This window comes from Styela clava, chromosome 3 (genome assembly GCF_964204865.1).
Source record: "Styela clava chromosome 3, kaStyClav1.hap1.2, whole genome shotgun sequence".
NCBI lineage: Eukaryota > Metazoa > Chordata > Ascidiacea > Stolidobranchia > Styelidae > Styela > Styela clava.
The window spans coordinates 24,548,211-24,567,336 of NC_135252.1; the positions used below are offsets into that span (position 1 = coordinate 24,548,211).

The window sequence follows — 19,126 nt, forward strand, 5'->3', positions numbered from 1 at the left end:
AAAAAAGTAATGATTATGTTTTCTTCATACAGGTTGAAATCGACGGCCTCCAATCCGGTACAAAATATGAATTCACTGTGATCTCAGTTGGAATCAAAAAGAGAGTGAATTATTTTGAAAGTGAAAAGAAACGAGAACAAACATGTAAGTAAAGTACTACGGTAATTATTGATGAAAGTACAAAATGGTTTAAAAGTAGTTTATCACACAATGTATAAATGAACCAGTTTTTTTAGGCTTAAATAAAAGGATATGGAGTCATGAGTTTGATCCCTGTATTTGAGTCATATTTTTGTTAAATTTTCACCTCACATATTCAGACATCCAAATGATGAATGGATTTAAAATATTCTTGAAGCTTGGAATATGGCTTGGAGTGTATGTTTAGAGTTGTGAACCCTGCGAGGCTGTAGAGTTGGAGTCAAAGCTTGACATGTTTTTACTGGAGTCGAATTCTCTCCTCCTGAAGTAATTATAGTTATGATAAAAGTCGAATTAAGTTGACTAAACGTTTTTTACAATCTATAAGTGAATCTATCTTTCTATTTTTCAGTAACATCGCCACCTGACGGTTTCAGTCTCCTCAATTCAACTTCGACTACAGTTGAACTAACATGGAATAAAATGAAAGGTAGTATGCCAGATATTTAGTTTTTCTTGTTTTAATCTACCTGGTTCTCTCAACCATCGAGATACGTGAATAAGGACCAACACAACCAGGATTTGTATCCGGTAAATGGTGCCCTCGTTTTCTATATAATTGTCTCTACTTATCGGCTTTCGAGCATTAGGAATAAGTTTAAAACAGAGCACTTTAGTCTCCATTTGATTAAGCCATCTTATGGGTTTTTCTTGCTAAAAAATATTTGAAATTTGTTTTTGGTATTTTGATACTCTCAACGAAAACTTCTTGATTTTTATGGAATTAGGGCTCATTATTGTTTTTTTTTTGTCTGACGATAGATTTATGAATTTATAGGTTTTAAAGTTTTGACACACTCATCATAAACTTTGATTCAGTTTTTCATGAACTTGATTTTTATTGCAGGAGCGGTCTACTATGTTGTACAAGTTCGACTCGCAGACGGAACCTTTGTTCAGAAATACATCGCATTCAAATTGCCGTACACAGTGAAGCGCCTCAAACCTGGTGTCGAATACAAGTTTTTTGTTGGAAGCGTTGGAACGAACTTCATCGAATCTGACTTTGGTGAACCTATACCTGTGACTACAAGTAAGTACTTTGACTTAGATATGAAAATAAATGGACCGTGTCTAGCCAGAATTCTCTAATTTTAACATAACTGTCACTAAATACTATGACTTTTGTCGAGAAGCAGCCAGAATTTTCTGATCTCAGTCATAACTGTGTCAAAGTACTCTGATATACTCAGAAAATCAATGAAGCCTGTCCAGCTAGAATACTGCAAACAATGTAATTTAACACGGAAATCAATAGAACGTGTCTAGATAGAATATTTCATTTTTAAATATAAAATATAAGTACTACAATTTACTTAATGAAGTGTGGTGAGCCAGAATAATCTCATGTCAGCCAGAACCGAGATTTAACAAATCTATAACCACAGTCAATATCTTCTTTCTCCCGGAAGAAGCATAAAGTACATGCTACCGAAATAAAATAATTAACTAATCCCATACCCGACATGGAATGGTAACCGGACGAGATGCCATGGTTCTCTATATGGTTATTCCGTCTTATCGTCTTTTCTCTCCCCCGGGATAAATATGTTAATCCTATCTTTTCCTATCCTAAATTCTATGCTGTTTTGAGACACAAAATCACTTCGAGGAACCACTTCTTCCACCACCAAATTTGGAAGTACCTATATACAAAGGTGGGATTCAGCCGGTTTGCACCGGTTCTATAGAACCGTCTCACGGAATTTTATGAGATCAGCAAACCGGTTAGCATTACTGGTTTAGTTGCTGAAAAATATGACTTTTTATAACAAAACCGGATGAAAAATATGACTTTTGTGATGATACCGGCTGACAAAAAAATTGAATTCCACCACTGCCTATATAATATGCAATTGCCGATTCCGTCGACGGAATGCCATGGCTCAATAGACGCAAATGTAAACAAAGATTACTTGAGTTGCAATATACTCGAACATTTGTATGGGGGTGTCAAAGGCAGCACTTACTAAAACACTTTCATACATTCTAAATCAATAACATTGAGCATGCTATATGGATATACTCACCAGATAAAAGTTTTTATGATTCTTGATAAAAAAGTAAGAAAATGTTGTTTTAAATCCTATAGAATTTTATTCAGCACCTATTCTTAATTTTGCAGTTCCTGCTGCACCAAAGCCACCAACGATCGTGGACATCAAAGATACTTCTGTCAGCTTTGAATGGAAACCAGTAGTAGGTAAGGTTACTAGACTGGGTATAAAATTATGAGAATGGTAATTTGTAAAAATGTTTTATATTTCGGAACCCGGAATATGTCTCAAATCCATGAATACGATTCATTTTAGAGGCCATGTAATTTATACACTAATTTATATCAACATATTATTCTTCCAGGCGCTGTCAGATACATCATGTCTGTACGTGAAGAAGGAAAAGTGAAAGAACGTTCGATTAACGTGGACAAAACAGAGGTCAGTGTAGGCCTGATGGTACGGTTGTTTAAAATATACTGAAATAGTGAGTTATAATAATGAAGCAAAGAGCCCATTTTGGACTTCGTACATACTCTAAATAGACAAACTCTCGCTTCACTTAGGGGGAAAACGGCCTAATCCTATGACAATTATATCGCAGTCAAATGACTCAACTTGCTCAAAGACCAAAATTAAAAATAGAAAAACTATCGACAACCACTGACATTGTAAAACTGTGTACATGTTTATTTTACCGCAAAGGTAGTGCGTATCAAAATCTATCCAACCTTATGAATTTGGGATGCAATTGCTAGATGACCACACTATGATGAATGATGGTAGTCGTCTCATGCTGGTTTCCAGCATGTATAAATATTTTCAACAGTATTATAAATCTTGAACTTTACTTCCCGTTCAGGTTGAGGTGAAAGGTCTTGAACCTGGAACTCATTATGTTTTCTACACTTATTCCGTCGGTGCGGGTGACATTATCAATTATGAACCAAGCGGAGAAGTCACCGCTCAAACAGGTAAAACTTTAGATACTTGTCATATGGTTTAAATACGCTGATCTTACGACTAATAACCTGAGTGAAAATTTGAAGCTGGAGAAGGTGGAGAACACATCGTCAATAAGTTTACAAAAACTATTTTTTTTTCTCCAAATCATTACTTAATTCACGAACTAAAGTCTTCATTTCATTCAGATCCTGCGATTCCTTCAAATGTTGCTTTTGTAAACTCAACTACTTCTTCAGTAACCTTGAGCTGGGATGAAATAAAAGGTCAGTACCATTTTTTGTTAGTCGAGGGGGCGATGCTCAAATATCTGGACGGCTCTTAGTGGCGGAATTATTCAAATAATCAGAAATTAAATGATACCGTGAAGCCATGGCAAAAACGTAAAACCAATAAGTAGCCTTTTGCGAGACACATCCATCTATATCTAATAACGCAGCAAAAGAGAAAATATAGTTCTTTGTCCCTACACCACCAACACTAAAAACAATCTTTTAAAACAATTCAATTATTCAAGATTAAACACTTAACTGTTGTTCATCTTGATATTCCTGATAAAAATCAACATGAACTGAAACATACAAGTTCAACACCCACCTGAGATGAAACTATATGTGATTCATGACAATTCTATAGTCGATGAAGGTCTGGAACACTAATATAGCTAAACCGTTACTATGGATGGGGGAAATCCTACCAATATACAATATATAAGAGTGCACGGTAATATAACGTGTAATAAATCATCTGGGCTCCCGAAGTATGCGAACCAAGATGGCGGACATCGGAATGTAATATGTGTACTAGGTTAGGGTTAGGCCATAACTTTAGGTATAAATACTACGGGAGGCTCTTGTCTAGTCTTCGAACTGATAATAGGACTAAAATAAGGAAAATTGGAAAAAAATTATCGCCTAACCCTAACCTGTTACCCATGTTACGTTCCGATGTCCGCCATCTTGGTTCGCATACTTCGGGAGCGCAAAATCATCTTATAAGATGGTTTCTATTTTATGAGACCCTATACAATCGACTAAATGTTAGAATTGAATAATATTTTTTGTAGCCACAATCAAAGTTCTCTGCCGAGATATGTTTATTATCTTTTCTAAACCTACATTCATTTTGTCCACACAGGCGCTCGCTATTACGAAGTATACGTTAACCAAGACGGAAAAAGCTTTTCCAATTTGACGTCTCGTGGGAATGTATACACAGCCTGGAGTTTGAAGCCTGGTGTTGTCTATGACTTTACTGTATCGGCATTTGGGGAAGACAAAAGTAAAAGCAGAGAATCAAAAGTACTGACGGCTAGTACTTGTAAGTTGATTTTTGATTATTAGAAAAGGCAATTGTTAACCGATTTGATTCTACATTTACTTGTCTTGTATTGATGTTGGATAATTATGTGGAACATTACCTTGTCAAAATTTTAGTTTTTACCGTTGAGCTTTAACTTTATTGTATTTTTGATGCTCTTTGTGTTGGCATAGAGCAGTGGTTACATATTTATTCTCGTAACCCTCTTCTGAAGTCTTTTAGCATTAATGGCCCCCTTGCTTAACATTCCAGTGGTTTTTATACAGTTAGTTTAATTGGTAGATTCAAAATTCCATTATGTTCAAACAATTAATGCTTAACAAACGAGAAACACCTTGTGAAATACCTTATCAAGCAATGAAACTAGGAAGAACGGGGAGTTTTGTTAAGGGAAATATAAAATCAGTTTGTGCTTGACATAGTGGTCCCTTTCTAACTGATCTGTGGCCCTCTTGGTAGGACTGGGGGCCCCAGTTGTACTAATTGAATACATCAGATGAAAATTGAATGAATTTTCTTCCCCCTTCAGGTATTATTATTTTAGTTTTAGATAAAACAATTTATATATTTATTTAGTTCAAATTTTAAATCCTTGTTTATTTTCAGCCACTGAAGCACCAATGCAACCAATACTGACGGACATATCAAGCACTGAAGCCACCTTGGAGTGGGCGGATATACCAGGTAATATAAGCTCTTGCATGGTTACTGATCCACCAGTACTAGTGTTGACAAGGGCCTGCTAACTGGCTTGGAAGGCCGCCTGTTGCACATCCCTGATGTAAACCATCCTGCGATTACCAGCAATTTTCTCAATATTTCTTGCAAATGAGCTTATCCCTAGCATTACATGCTATACTTGATTGCCCGATCACTTTTAATAGATCATGGTTTGAAAATGCACTGTTTTTATATTTAGGTGCCGTGAAATACATCTTGTACTATGTAAAGGACGGCGAAAAAAAGAGCCAAGAAACAACTAAAACTAAAGTAACTTAACTTTCATTTGTTTTTTAAATAATAATTTTTCATTACTGATATTTACCGATGCTGAGTGTTTTTTAATGTAGGGTTTCACACTTCCTTTTTAAACCTTGCTCTGGACAAGAATATATGAGGTGAAGGCATTGAGGGTTGAACTCAATTGCTCTTCTTCAAGTAGGCTGTTGTTAATGAGGATTTGGAGTTCACAGACAGTGATATTCGTTTCTGAAGATGCCATCTCAGATCATAATAATACAAAGACTGTGTCCACACAGTAATTTTCTGTATTAATTAATATCTGTGTCAATACTGTGATCAAATTGGACATTGGGCACTTTTATAGTTGGCACGTTGTGATCACCTCTACATTTTTATAGATCGTTGTCACAGATTTGGAACCAGGCCAATGGTACGATTTCTCTGTGGTTTCTGTTGGATCGGGCGGAGAGAAGAGCGAGGAAAGCGATCTGTTGGATGAACAGACAGGTAATGCCACGCAAGAATTATATTGGAAGCTTCCTTTAATTTATGATTTCAATACATAACATAATATTTATTCCAATTCATTGATTGAGATATTTCCTTCGCTCTTAACAATGATATTCTCACTTATTCCTATTTACAAACACTGCATTCGTTACCGTCATTATTGTTAGGTGAATGTATATTCATGTTCTTGGATGTAGAAAATATCTACCCTTGTTATCGTATACCCGTTAATTCCTCGTTAGGAAAGAGAACATAAATAAACTTCATCGAAACGCAATTGATAATTTCTTCAAACTTAGCAGCTCTCAATCATTGAATGCTTCATTGTGCAAAGCCTTCTCAAAGTGAAATCTAGAATCAATTGAATATTCCACATTAGACTAAAGTACATGGCCTTGGGGTTTTAGTTTTTCATTTCTCTACTAATTTTTATAAAAATGTTTACAGTGCCTCTAATCCCTGCAAACGTTCGTGCAAAGACGGTGGAGATGGACCATATTACCGTTATATGGGACAAGAGCGCAGGTAAGAGGGCTGAAAATATGCGCACTTATGTATTTTTTATTTATTTCCGTACTATATAGTCAACCTCCTGGTCCCTTCTACCATAACTATAATTATAACAAAGATATGAAGCAAAATAAATTTTGCAACACCTTGTTCAAAACCTCTATCTCAGAATCTATAATTTCTTTCAAAATTTATTTGCATATGTTGTGAAATGTTCAGTTGATGGTTTAAATATATTTTGATTATGATATTGGATGGGGTTGTTCATATTAATCAGCTCGACTATGCTGATAACAAATTCTGATATGAATCCAATTCTCACTAACCCATAAGCTGTAGCAAAACACAACAATTCAACTCTTCTATACTTTCTTATCTATTTGTGTAGAGCCTTATATATTATGGGAGTGTCAAACGTCAAGAAATATTAATAAAAATAATCAGGTGTCCAGTAATCCTTTTGCACATAATTATCCCCCACGCGATTTGAACCTGTGAACTCAGATTAGAGGTGCGGTGGCGAGCATATTCCAATCGCTTAGCATGATGCGCCACACCGCCGCGTCACTTAACTCTTCACTATTTCCAAATGGGATATCACTTCACTAAACACATACGTATGTTTATTTTCCTGTAACGCAGGGGCTTCTTCATATAAACTTACCTACAATTGGCAAGACGATGACAGAGAAACAAGAAAGGAGACAGTGAACTCTGAAAGTACGAGTGTCAACTTATCCAATCTCACTCCTGGAACAAAATATGAAATCAAGGTCCTTGCAATCGGCCAAACTGGATCTCGAACCCAACAGAGCAAGGCATTGATTGAGAACACCAGTACGTAGTGATTTTAAGTTAGATCATTGCAATAGAATTTGAAATATTGGATATATTCTCTATTATATGATGTTTAATAAAATACATCGAGTAACTTTGGATATTAAGCTGGAGAGTTGAAATGGATAATTCTGTGAAATTTTTATATTTTCAACAGTTTCCGGAATTTAAATGAACTCATGTTCAGTTACACTCAATAATAAAAAAAATAATTAATTTTTAATTAAATCCATTCTAAAATTTGACACCTGTTTGACTGCGGTTATTTTATATTGAAATAGATTTGATTATTCGATTCATTTTGGACGCCCCAAGATTTACTTCGATATATTTTTTTACAGTTCCTAGCACACCAAATACACCGGTGGTGATGAATGTTGAAACAGATGTGTTCACGGTTGACTGGGAAGAGGTTAAAGGTCAGATATTTTTTTATTTTTTCAATGATAAACTAACTCCTAAAACAGCATTCTTGTAGTAATTGAATATTGATGAGATTAAACACGAAAAAAAGGTATACGCCGCTTCACCTTTGTGTAATAAATTGAGTAGGCAATACTCAACCAAAATGATTCTATCTGTTCAAATGATTATTTTCCCACTCATGGGGGATTGCATGGAAAGAGCCTTATTTGAGGCGAAGTAAATGTGTGAAATATCTCATGAAAAGGGCTTTCGGTCAAACCGGAAAAAGCTTTAAAAGCTTAGACTTATTCACCCACATGCAATTGCTTTTCAAGAGTCTATTTTAAAAGTGAAGATGTGGTCAAACTAAAAAGATACCCAGTCCTCTCAAAAACGTAGTATTTTCCATCCTGATAAAGGTAATTACCTTTTCAAAGCTTTTTTGAGAGCCTGCAACATTCCATAAAAACGCTAGCTCAATAAAAATTAGGGTTCAAAAATCCTCGATTTCATATTTTTATACATAAAAATGCAATAAATACGTTTACTTTGCAAATCCTCACAGGTGCATCATCCTACGTTGTTGAGATCACACCAGAGATTGGAGCTAAGTATATAAGAATAACTGAAAGAACAGAATGGACGGAAAAAGGAACCAAGCCAGGAAAATGGTTCAAAATAAATATTCAGTCTCGAGATGATAAAAATCGTGGAAATGGTGTCGCAACAGACATGTTGGAGCTACAAACAAGTACGTGTTCATCTCTATATCAATGCGTTATATCATTTTTGCGGCTGCAAGTGTGTTTTATGGAAGGAGTTTATTACTTTTCGGTGTCTCAAAAATGACGTCTTCCACAATTGTCTCTATTGTCCCACCTGCTCCATTTGCAACTTGTCCGCCTCGCCTTACACTAGCCCCACTGGTCCCATTTGTTCCATGTGTGTGTGGTGTGGCAGAAGTGGGACACATGGGACAAATGATACACGTGGGACAAGTGGAATGCGACATTTTTGAGACACCCATTTCTTTACATATTTTAAATATTTTATGATACCATAACCCAAAAGACATACAACTGGTCACTGAATAAACTATCTTTGTTTAATAATATGAGAAAGTCAAACTTGGCTTTGTAATTTTAAAATTAGTTTTGTCGTATAATAGGTGGGAAAGGAAATATAATCAAGTGACTCAGAAGTGAACAAAATTTTGTAGAAATAAAATCCGTCCTTTGCAAATTTAGACATGCTCATTTCTCGAATTTTCATTTATGTTAACTTTTTTTTATAGTTTGCCTTCGCCCAAGCAATGTTAAAATGTCGGAAATAGGAACAACATTTGTGAAGTTCGGATGGAACGAAATGGAAGGTATGATTACGAGAAATTTTATGCACATTGTTTAACTGGATTTTCATACGATGATATATTACAGTAGCACTTGACTCTGTTTCTTGATTTATGCTCTTTCACTTTGCGACTGCTGCATTGAAGAATTTCGTAGCGCAAATGTGTTTCTCTCGAAATGGACTTTTATATAAGTCTTTATATATATTATCATGCCAGTTATATTTTGCAACTCTGCTATCAGTATTCTTCTCATTTTTGATGTATGGTTTGGGCATTCGAATTGAGCAAAACAAAAGAATAAAAAAAGAGTGCTAATGATTTGGTTTCTGCGAGACTAACTACTTATCCTTCTTCTATGCCTTTGTGCCGGCGGATCCGCATGCATATAATGCAAGGATGCTGTAGCAAGAGTAGAGATAACTATCCTAGGTTATTCAAGAGTCTTGCTGCACACTAACACAAATTATTTGTCGGCGGATCCGTATGCATATAGTGCAAGGATGTTGTAGCAAGAGTAAAGATAACTATCCTAAGTGATTCAAGAGTCTTGCTGCACACTAACACAAATATATTTCTGTTATGTTTCGTCTAAATCAACACAACCAGAAATATATTTGTGTTAGTGTGCAGCAAGACTCTTGAATCACATAAAAAAAGAGGTTGAGAATTTATAGAAACTTGGTTGTAGTCGCTTCCAACTCTTCATATCATTATATTTTTGATTTAAATCTTGACACAAAAATATAAACATACTCAAAATGATAGACAGGGTTTCCATAAAGTTCCTTAACAATTTCAATTTTGGTATGAAGACAGTTCTTAATATATATATGTTAATCAGGTTTGTTGTTTTTTAATCAGTAATTGTTTAAGTATTTTTACTTCATTTGATACATCTGTGAGGGCCAAAACAATTTATGGTATCGATAAATTCCCTTCGCAATTTTAAAAAATTTCAAGACTGCATGGACACCCCATGTATAAACAATTAGGTAGGTTATAATTAGCACTTTACCACTTCCTCCATTTCCAGGTGCCGATTTCTATGTTGTAACCATCCTATGGAGTGTTAAAGATGAGCTTGTCAACAGATTTGGATCACAAGAAATTCCAGAAGCCGAAACCGTTGTTTGGGAGGGGGAATCTGGAATAAAGAAAGACGGCCTGAAAGCATCTAAGCTGGAACAGTTCGAGATAAATCCTTCCGAAGTTGCTGTGAAAGATAAAAGAGCATGGTTAGAAGGATAAATATTTTCAACAATTTATTTTATAAATTTCTTGAAATTATCGAAAAACAGTACATTCTGTAATATATTTTTGAAAAAATTAAATGGATTATGTGATCTCTGGTCTATGACGATGTTATGATGTTACATCATATTTTATTATTGTGGCAATATATTTTTTAAACATCATTTTTTTTGTATTATTACGTCCGTGTTTTGTAATAGGACATTGCGTTTCATTTTCACGTCCCGCTCCACTTTAATTCTCCACTACTAAACAAAATCTTGATTTATTAAGATATTTCGTTTATCAATGCCAAAGAAGAGTAATTAATTCTAAAACTTCTTTAAACTTTTGCGAGTTTTCATAATGATATTGACATAACATCAACGACATGGTCTTTGTGGTTATGTTATCATGTAAGCATTAGAAATATGCTGACCACGCACTTCTGATTGTCTTGCTTGGGTTCACTGGGTTGAATCCAGTGGGAGCTAATTATGTGTAAGAAGCATGCTGGAGTTCTCGGCACGTAGGGTGGTTCCCATAACTGCTGGTCGATTACGGCTTCCCCCACCATCAAGTCCATGCATCTTAATAAAATACTAACTCATCCCATACCTGAGATGGACTGCTAACCGGACGAGAGGCCGTGGTTCGCCATATGATTAAGCCGTGTTATCAGCTTTCTTCACCCCCAGGATAAATATGTAAATCCTATTATATCCATTGCTACTTTTCTATATAACATACTATTTTCCCATTATAACTCTCCGTTTTTTCATATTTTTAGTTATCAAGTTTCGAATCATTTACAGGTTCCAGTTCCAGACTCGGACAAACAGCATAGAGATTGTTGGGCTTGATTCTGCGACTCAGTATTCATTTCAATTTGAAACTGTCAATCAACAAGGCAAAGTCAGTCATGGAAAAGTGTACATGAACGAAACAACAGGTAGGGATGTGATTTATGTAGTGCTTATTCAATATTCATAAATAAAGCAATCACGCAAATTATACGATTTAACTGAAAAGTAGATCCAGCAACATACAAGTTAGCGTGACCAGCTTCACTATTCAAATGTCCTTCAAGAATGTCCGCAACGCAACGTGGTTGACAATAACATCATATCTCTTGATCGATATCTAGCGGGAATTCATTAACACAAAAATTTCAACCTGGTTTTGCGGCACACTTTGTTCCAACAGTACAGTCCAAAGGTTCCGCAAGCTTTCACCCAAATCCGAGAGTCTATATTAATATATGTATATGGTTTGATATCAATCAAATACCTACTGTATTAGGTTTGCCACTATTATTAAACTGGCAGCACTCTAAAGATCATTTTGTGTTGACTAAATTCTTGAGAAGGCGTAGAAGTGACATAAAGTCAAATACTAAATTTTGGTAGAAATATTGTATGTTTTGCAATTAGCATTTCATTGTTTCCGCTTGATCACACAATGTTCAATAAATATACGAATTATAAAAATACCCAAATATAATTTAAATCTCTTTTTCAGTGCCGGAAAAAGTAGAAACCGTCACTCTTCTTGGAGTTACTGATTCGTCAGCAATGTTTACATGGGACGCCGTTGAAGGTACACATTTGGTTTAGTACTAATATAAAATATATTTGACAGTATTATCAACTTTTCAAACCGCACATTCTGAGGTTGAAACCGTGACCAGAGGCATAGCCAGGGGGAATCTTCTTTTGAAATGTAAAAAAAAGCATTTTTCTGTATTATACATATTTTATAGTTTGAAAGAATGCCTTTTGGACCCTCAAGACTCTTGAAAACACATGTTTTCTGGCCCCCCGCTGGACCTGCTGGCCGATACTGTCTAACTTGGCAATTAGAAATCTTAGACTCCCCCCCCCTCCTTCAAAATTTCTTGTTACACCCTCGACCTGGAGTGTGGTGTCGAAGAAAATTTACCCCCCGGTTTCTAACTCCAAGCACTAGTTACCTGAAGTGAGATCACAATCCCTCAACTAAAAGTAGAGAAAGACTATTTGATAAGAAGAGAATTGTCGACAACAATATGATAACAGTTATATATAGCTTTTCCTTACTACATCAGATAAGTTGTCGGATGGTTGTTAGCACTCTATTTTACACAATTCAAACTATTGTACTTCAGGAATTGAACATTACATCATCAACGTTACCAGCCAATCAAATGGAAGAGTGAAAACATTTAAATCAAAAAGCTCAATGATTACACTGAAAGAACTGGCTCCGGGATCCTGGTTTAATGTTGAGATCTTCACCGTGGGATCTGATGGCAACATGAATTATGCAGGGAGTGAAGAATTAAGTTTCCAAACTGGTGGGTTTATCTTTAAATCCTATATTTTTTGAGAATATGACAAATGATGTGATAAAATGACGTGTTTGTGACATCTTATAAATTGTTGCTCTTTATTTCTGTCTAGTATTGATGTTTAGGTTAGCAAAAGAGCGATGATAAAAGGTAGGGTCAAAGAGGGTAAATCTTGAAAACAGGGCTCCATTGATTCGAAAAAAACTTTTTGGTAAAATATTGGTCTCTTAGGCCTCAAAAATGATTTGGGAAAAAATGCAATTTATAGTCTTTTAGCAAACCTTTCGTTTTCCATTACGTGAAATCTTATTTCCAGTACATGGTTTCCAAACTCAATGTTAATGGGTACCCCTTTGGGCAGTCTATACATTGCTCGTGCACTCCCAAAATTGACTTGCGTGCTGTGATTGGACAAAATAAGTCATGTGACTTGGATGTAACTGTAGTTGTAGTTAAAGGTTTTACTGGGTTGAAAATGTGACTTTCTGAAGAGTTGCCAAACTAAGGTCTTCAGCAACAAAAATCCGAAGCATCTTAACAAGACTAACAACAAGAACAAAAAACCCTTGAACAGTCCAAATGAGTTTTCTCGAAGGTTTCCGCTATTAATATTTGGTTAAATATAATCTTTTTTATTCCTAGTGCCTTCTCCTCCTACCAACTTCGAAATCACGAATGTATCGACAACAACAATGGACCTGAGTTGGGACGAGAGTGAAGGTGAGATAATTATATAGATTTTTTGGACACTAAATGTACATATGGATCGTTTTGTTATTATGTTGTTGTTGCTGTCCTTCTTGGTATTTTTCTTCTGACTCTGGTTGCCACCGCATCTCTGATTACCCTACGTGGGTTCACAGGTTCGAATTCCGTGGGGAATAAATATGTGTGAGAGATATTCAGGACTCCTTGCAGCCCTAAGGTGGTTCACGTAAATGCTGGTTGGTTATGGCCTCCTCCACCATCAAGTCCATGCATCTGAAAAAAAATAACTGGTAATATTATACCATAACCAAAATTGACTGGTAACCGGACGAGAGGCCGTGGTTCTGCTTATGATTAAGCCGTTGTATGACTTTCCTCTCCCCTGGAATAAATATGTAAATCGTATTCTTCTGATAAGCTACCATAGGTACACATTACCAGTATATACTTTCCTATTCCATAAAGTTCTTTTTTACTTTACTATTGATTTGTGATTTCTTATTTTATCAATGCTTTTTTCTTACCCAGGGGCTTCCTACTACAAGATCATCATTCGACTGACAGAACCCTTCAGAGTTGTTCATCGAGTTGTGGAAGTTCGAACCAACAGTCACACTGTAGAGAAACTCAGTCCTGGGACGAAGTACTTATTCACTGTGGTTTCAGTTTCCACGGGTGGACGGGAAAGCACATCATCGAGATTGATTTTGGAAACGACAAGTTGGTTGCTCAGATTTTAAGAATGAAAATTATATTGTTTTCTACAGATTTCTTTTAAAAATTGTTATTTTGAGGGTATATGATTAGATGACGTCATGGCGGCAATAGTAGAGCAATTTTTTAAATCGATCATGCGTTTTATAAGCCTAATGTATGGATCAGGTAGTGCTTTATTGTCTACACTCAAAAGCAGTACCGGTTAATCGGTTAAGCCTTATAGCCTGGTGTGCTTTATGTATGAATAAAAATCCAATCCAATCAATGTATTAACAGTGCGCCTTATAAGCCCGTGTGCCTTATAGTCTGTAAAACATTGTACTGAATAAAACTTATTTTAAATGTATAAACAGCCAATCTGAAGGTCAAACTTTTTTTTTTCACATGCTGTGCATGTACTTACTGTGTATAAAAAACGACCCATTTCATTTTAAACTTTTTTTTCAGCTCCTGCAAAACCATCTGATTTGAGGCTCATGGATATCAGCTCAACAACTGCTAATCTACAATGGCAAGATATTGAAGGTAAGATGGTAGAATTTGATATCATCTTCAGCAATTGAGTTGTACTTACAACTGGCCAAACTTGAAACCTTGCACTTTAATTCAAAGTTTAAGCTTTCTTTTATTCATTTAGCTTTTTTCAAAAGTAAACTTTATCACCGTGTTTTCATTTGTATTTTTTCATTTATTAATTCCCATAACAAATCGCGAAAAGTTGAAATCGCTTTATAACTCAAGATTTTCACCTCATTTTTCAAAATACACTCTCTCTTGATCTTTTTGTCTATTCAGGGTGCCTTTTCCTAGACCTTATATTCGCCCAGATGTAAGCATATTCAATATTTTTTTAATACTTCCATTACCAGGCGCATTCAAATACGTTGTCAGTATTCGAGGAGACGACAAAACCAGTTCAGAAGTTGAGACTAAAGGCACTGTGGTAAGCTAAACATAGTGAAATTCCTTCTTTTCGAGAAGCTGGCTCTATCTCGAAAAAAAATTATGAAGGAAGTGTCCCTACTTTTCAGTATAAGACCAGTTACGCCTTGGGAAAATATCATTATATATACACAGCATCGGTTATTCTTTTCAATTTAAGGCTGCTGGCAGTAAGCTAGTGGTATCAATTTTTTAGGTCTCGTGGCCCTCTTCCAGAGGATTTTAGCACTTGTGGCTCCTTGTTTAATATTTCAAAAATGAGAAGCACCCATTGCGCACCTTCTAGGGTCTCTAGTCCATTTTTATTCACTCTGGTAAAGCTGAAGCAACCTAAGTGTCAGAAATATATTCAAACAAAATTAATTCAATTTTGTGTCTAGTATCGCAGGCCCCTCCAACTTCCCTGAGGCCCTCTTGGGGTGCCATGGCCCCCTCAATTAGGAATCGCTGCTTCACATATTAGAAAACTAGGGCTGTGATATTTAATCTTTTAACCATTTTTAGATAGTGACGATTTATTTCTTTAAGCTGATTGTTGCATAAGCTGACCTATGCATATTATATCTACATATATATTGTTCTGGTTCTTCTTTTCAAGAACTGCAGTAGAGCTAGAAATTATTATGAGCCTGTCTTTCCTAATTGTATAAACCGTTGATAAATTGACCATGCTTCTGCTAAGGCCAAGTGTGCGAAACTGACTATAATCTACTCTACAGATATCCATCGATAACTTGACACCTGGCGTATGGTATGAATTCTGGGTCAAATCTGTTGGTTCCAATGGAAAAGTGAATCAAAAAGAAAGTAATATCATTAGGAAACAGACAGGTAATTGTGTTATATTTTATGTACAGAATTTTTATATTTTATTGGGTTAGGAAATATTTTATTCCACTTCATGACGGCGTATAATATACCCCCACTTTTACCACCGCAAAAGACATAACCATAAAATTCGGATGGAAAACATCTTTGTTTCTTTTTTAACAAGTAAAACGCTGGTATACTCTAGTAATCTTTTATCATAGCTGTCTCTCAAGCAAGTCTTTACTTTTTACAATGGTTTTCCTTTTGGACTAGAAGCAAGGCTCCAAACTGTCAATCATCCAAAGTCATGTGTGTGTAGTTTGTAAAATCATTGGAGTACGTTGTGCTAGAACATTGGCCCTAAAATTTAAATAAATGACAATTTTGTTTAAAAACTCGTAGTGTGTCTTTTCTAAATAATCAAGTAAAATTATTGTTGTTATTTTGTAGTTCCGGAATCGCCAGATCCAATCAAAATTGAAGAAGTCACGACAACTACGATTGCACTGAGTTGGAAGAAAGTTCATGGTCAGTAGAAGTTATGATCACTTTTAAATCAATTGTATCAACTTTTAAATGATTGTCCATGTAATTAAGTTGAGACCCTAATATTTACTGGGTCATTGTTTGTACTTTCTGCTCTATGTTTCTTTCTTTTACTTGTTGGAAATGAATCCATTTTTTTGCCTTGTCATCCTTTGAAGATAATTAAGATGATATACGGTAATTACTGAAACAATGCAAAAATATCAATCCATACTTACAATACTTATAATAAAATTGACAATATCTTTATTCAATATTTTTTAACATAAGTTAGTATCGGAAATGACTTTACCGTGACCCCTATTGATCCTGTTTGCGACCCACCTTTGGTAGGGGGTTCATGAACCCAGTTTGAAGACCCCTAATCTAGGAAATCAGTAGTTTCTAGGAGCTTCTGTCTGTAGTGGTTTTAACTTTGAACCAATATCGTTGAAACTCAAGGTTTACTTTCGCCATTGGTCTGAAGCTTTACACTTACCGTATATTGATCCATAAAATATCATCAAATCCAATTTCTTGAATGAAATACTGGAGGAATTTTTCTTTTTACCATGTTCACCTTAACTTATATTTCTAGGAATCAAGCAATACCGATTATTCGTTGAGGAAGCAGGTGATACGACAGGGAACACTCTCCGTGTTTTCAACGTTACCAGAAGCTTCTTCACCCTGAGTCAACTCACTCCTGGCATGACGTATTCCATAAGTGCTATTGCTGTAGGAACGAGCGGAGTGAGCAGTGTAAAGAGCGATACGGTACAAAAGGCAACAGGTTGGTTGACATTTAATGGGTATTTTCACTCAAAATCAGAAAATGGTATCAGATTCAGATATTTTGTTCCCATGCTATGCAATGCGGGAGTCTTGCTACACACTAACACAAGTGTATTTCTGTAATGTTTCATCTGATCAAATAAAGACTTCCTCAGACAAGTATTTGAAAGACGAAACGTTACAGTAATATATTTGTGTTAGTGCAGCAGAGCTTCTGAATTTCATAGTATAGTCATGTTTATTCCTGCTACAGCATTCTTGCATTATTCTCATATGGACCCACTAGCATTGAGGAAAGATTGGGAGTGAGTCTCGCGCAACCACCTCTACTGTTAGTTTTATTTCCCTCAAGCAAGAAACAATATATAGCAATGATACACATAAATATAAATCGTGTAGTTGCTTCCCCTCTTATTAGTGATGAAGGGTCGAGAAGACCTCATAAAATGTTTCAAAGAGAACTTATACTCACTCGGGAATATTTGAATATGGATACTCAGCAAACAACAAAGCAAACCAAATTGGTGTGGGCAAGGTTGAAACTCACATAAAAGAGCAATCATTTTGCTTTTTTTGTTAAAACTTCATTTTAACAACCTTTCAAAACAAAAACTCAAAAAACTTGAATTCTGGGGGAAAAATTACGGCTTCCTCCACCATCAAATCCATGCATCTGAAAACAAATAACTGGTCATACCCAACATGGACTGGTAACCGAACAAGGAGCTGTAGTTTGCTTATGATTAAGCCATTTTATCGGCTTTTCTTTCCTCCAGGATAAATATATGAATTCTGATCCACAATCGTTATTTCTTCATTTTCACGTTTCAATTCAAGTTGTAGAAAACACTCTCTCCCATATTGTACGACATAACATTATGGAAGTCTAATGTGTGTGTGATTCATTAAAAATGCTGAATTAGAGAAAATTTTGAATATTCCAATAAAATTTTATAAATTGAAAGTATCAAATACTCTTTTTGCATTACAGTGCCTGGATCGATTGGGGAACTAAATGTAACTGATGTGTCTACAAGTCACGTGGGCCTGAAATGGACACCGATAACAGGTACTACCTTTGTTGCTATACCAGCTGTCTATACGGTAGTATAATAGCACTCTATTAGCAATAAATTATGGCGATCAATCAATCAATGAATTTTATTTTGGTCACTCTGAAAGAAACAAAACAACAACAAACAAACAAACAAACAAAAAGCAGAAGACCAGGAGGACGGGCATAATTTAATAAAAAGTTTAAAATATACTACAAGTACGCGCCTGTCCACCAAAAAGAGTTAAGAACACGATAAAATAATGACACAATGTAAAATCGGGAAATGCCTTTCAAATCAATTTTAAAATGTGAGACAATGATCAAAAGAAGTTCATGGCAATACTTTATACAAACTAGAATTCAAACAAAGAACAAAAACAATTGTGACTGCGGTTCTTCTGCGATGCATTAAGACCAGTAAACGATGCCATGCTACTGCAAGTTACTTGAAAAAGTGGCGATTCCCATAAATTTGGGGATTTTGATTCACTTTATTCCAACTTCTTACAGGTGCTTCAATGTACACTTTGCTTATGCGTATACCTGGCAGTGGTAAGATTGTGAAGTCTCTCGATACCAAGAAGTCCTCACTTGTGGTGACGTCCCTACAACCAGGGTCAACTTACATATTCTCAGTCACTGTCATTGGGAAAGACAAAAAGAAGAGCGGAGAAAGTCCTGAGATTCAAGTACAGACAAGTAAGAATAAAATTTATCATAAATTTTGAATATTTTCCGAGGCAAATTGCCTAGCCCAGCATTTCTCAAATTGAGTTTGGAGCGTTATGTAGAACAAAGGTCGAAATTGCGACTAAATTGATCGCCATGGAAATCTCGTCAACTCTGGGTCTTAAGTTTGTCTCTCAAATGGCGACAAACAGACAGAGCAAACCTTTTAATTTTACTATAAGCAAAATTTTGTGAGAACCACTATTCTCAAGGGATTATCAAACTTT

At 35.6% G+C, this 19,126-nt stretch overlaps 1 protein-coding gene across 1 annotated transcript in view; it reads left to right on the plus strand.

Moving 5' to 3' along the window:
* The window catches only part of LOC120343167 (titin-like), a 123,188-nt gene that overhangs the window by 42,612 nt on the left and 61,450 nt on the right, over positions 1 to 19,126 (plus strand). The window contains exons 29-57 of the mRNA XM_078110345.1: positions 33 to 144; positions 554 to 631; positions 1,049 to 1,234; positions 2,327 to 2,404; positions 2,563 to 2,639; positions 3,061 to 3,172; positions 3,350 to 3,427; positions 4,299 to 4,481; positions 5,088 to 5,165; positions 5,401 to 5,471; positions 5,843 to 5,951; positions 6,402 to 6,479; positions 7,107 to 7,301; positions 7,643 to 7,720; positions 8,272 to 8,457; positions 9,001 to 9,078; positions 10,091 to 10,292; positions 11,103 to 11,239; positions 11,809 to 11,886; positions 12,434 to 12,622; positions 13,259 to 13,336; positions 13,853 to 14,044; positions 14,489 to 14,566; positions 14,911 to 14,984; positions 15,703 to 15,814; positions 16,244 to 16,321; positions 16,917 to 17,111; positions 18,105 to 18,182; positions 18,681 to 18,869. Of these exons, the coding sequence (XP_077966471.1) occupies positions 33 to 144; positions 554 to 631; positions 1,049 to 1,234; positions 2,327 to 2,404; positions 2,563 to 2,639; positions 3,061 to 3,172; positions 3,350 to 3,427; positions 4,299 to 4,481; positions 5,088 to 5,165; positions 5,401 to 5,471; positions 5,843 to 5,951; positions 6,402 to 6,479; positions 7,107 to 7,301; positions 7,643 to 7,720; positions 8,272 to 8,457; positions 9,001 to 9,078; positions 10,091 to 10,292; positions 11,103 to 11,239; positions 11,809 to 11,886; positions 12,434 to 12,622; positions 13,259 to 13,336; positions 13,853 to 14,044; positions 14,489 to 14,566; positions 14,911 to 14,984; positions 15,703 to 15,814; positions 16,244 to 16,321; positions 16,917 to 17,111; positions 18,105 to 18,182; positions 18,681 to 18,869 (3,457 nt within the window). The remainder of the gene's footprint in view (positions 1 to 32; positions 145 to 553; positions 632 to 1,048; positions 1,235 to 2,326; positions 2,405 to 2,562; positions 2,640 to 3,060; positions 3,173 to 3,349; positions 3,428 to 4,298; positions 4,482 to 5,087; positions 5,166 to 5,400; positions 5,472 to 5,842; positions 5,952 to 6,401; positions 6,480 to 7,106; positions 7,302 to 7,642; positions 7,721 to 8,271; positions 8,458 to 9,000; positions 9,079 to 10,090; positions 10,293 to 11,102; positions 11,240 to 11,808; positions 11,887 to 12,433; positions 12,623 to 13,258; positions 13,337 to 13,852; positions 14,045 to 14,488; positions 14,567 to 14,910; positions 14,985 to 15,702; positions 15,815 to 16,243; positions 16,322 to 16,916; positions 17,112 to 18,104; positions 18,183 to 18,680; positions 18,870 to 19,126) is intronic.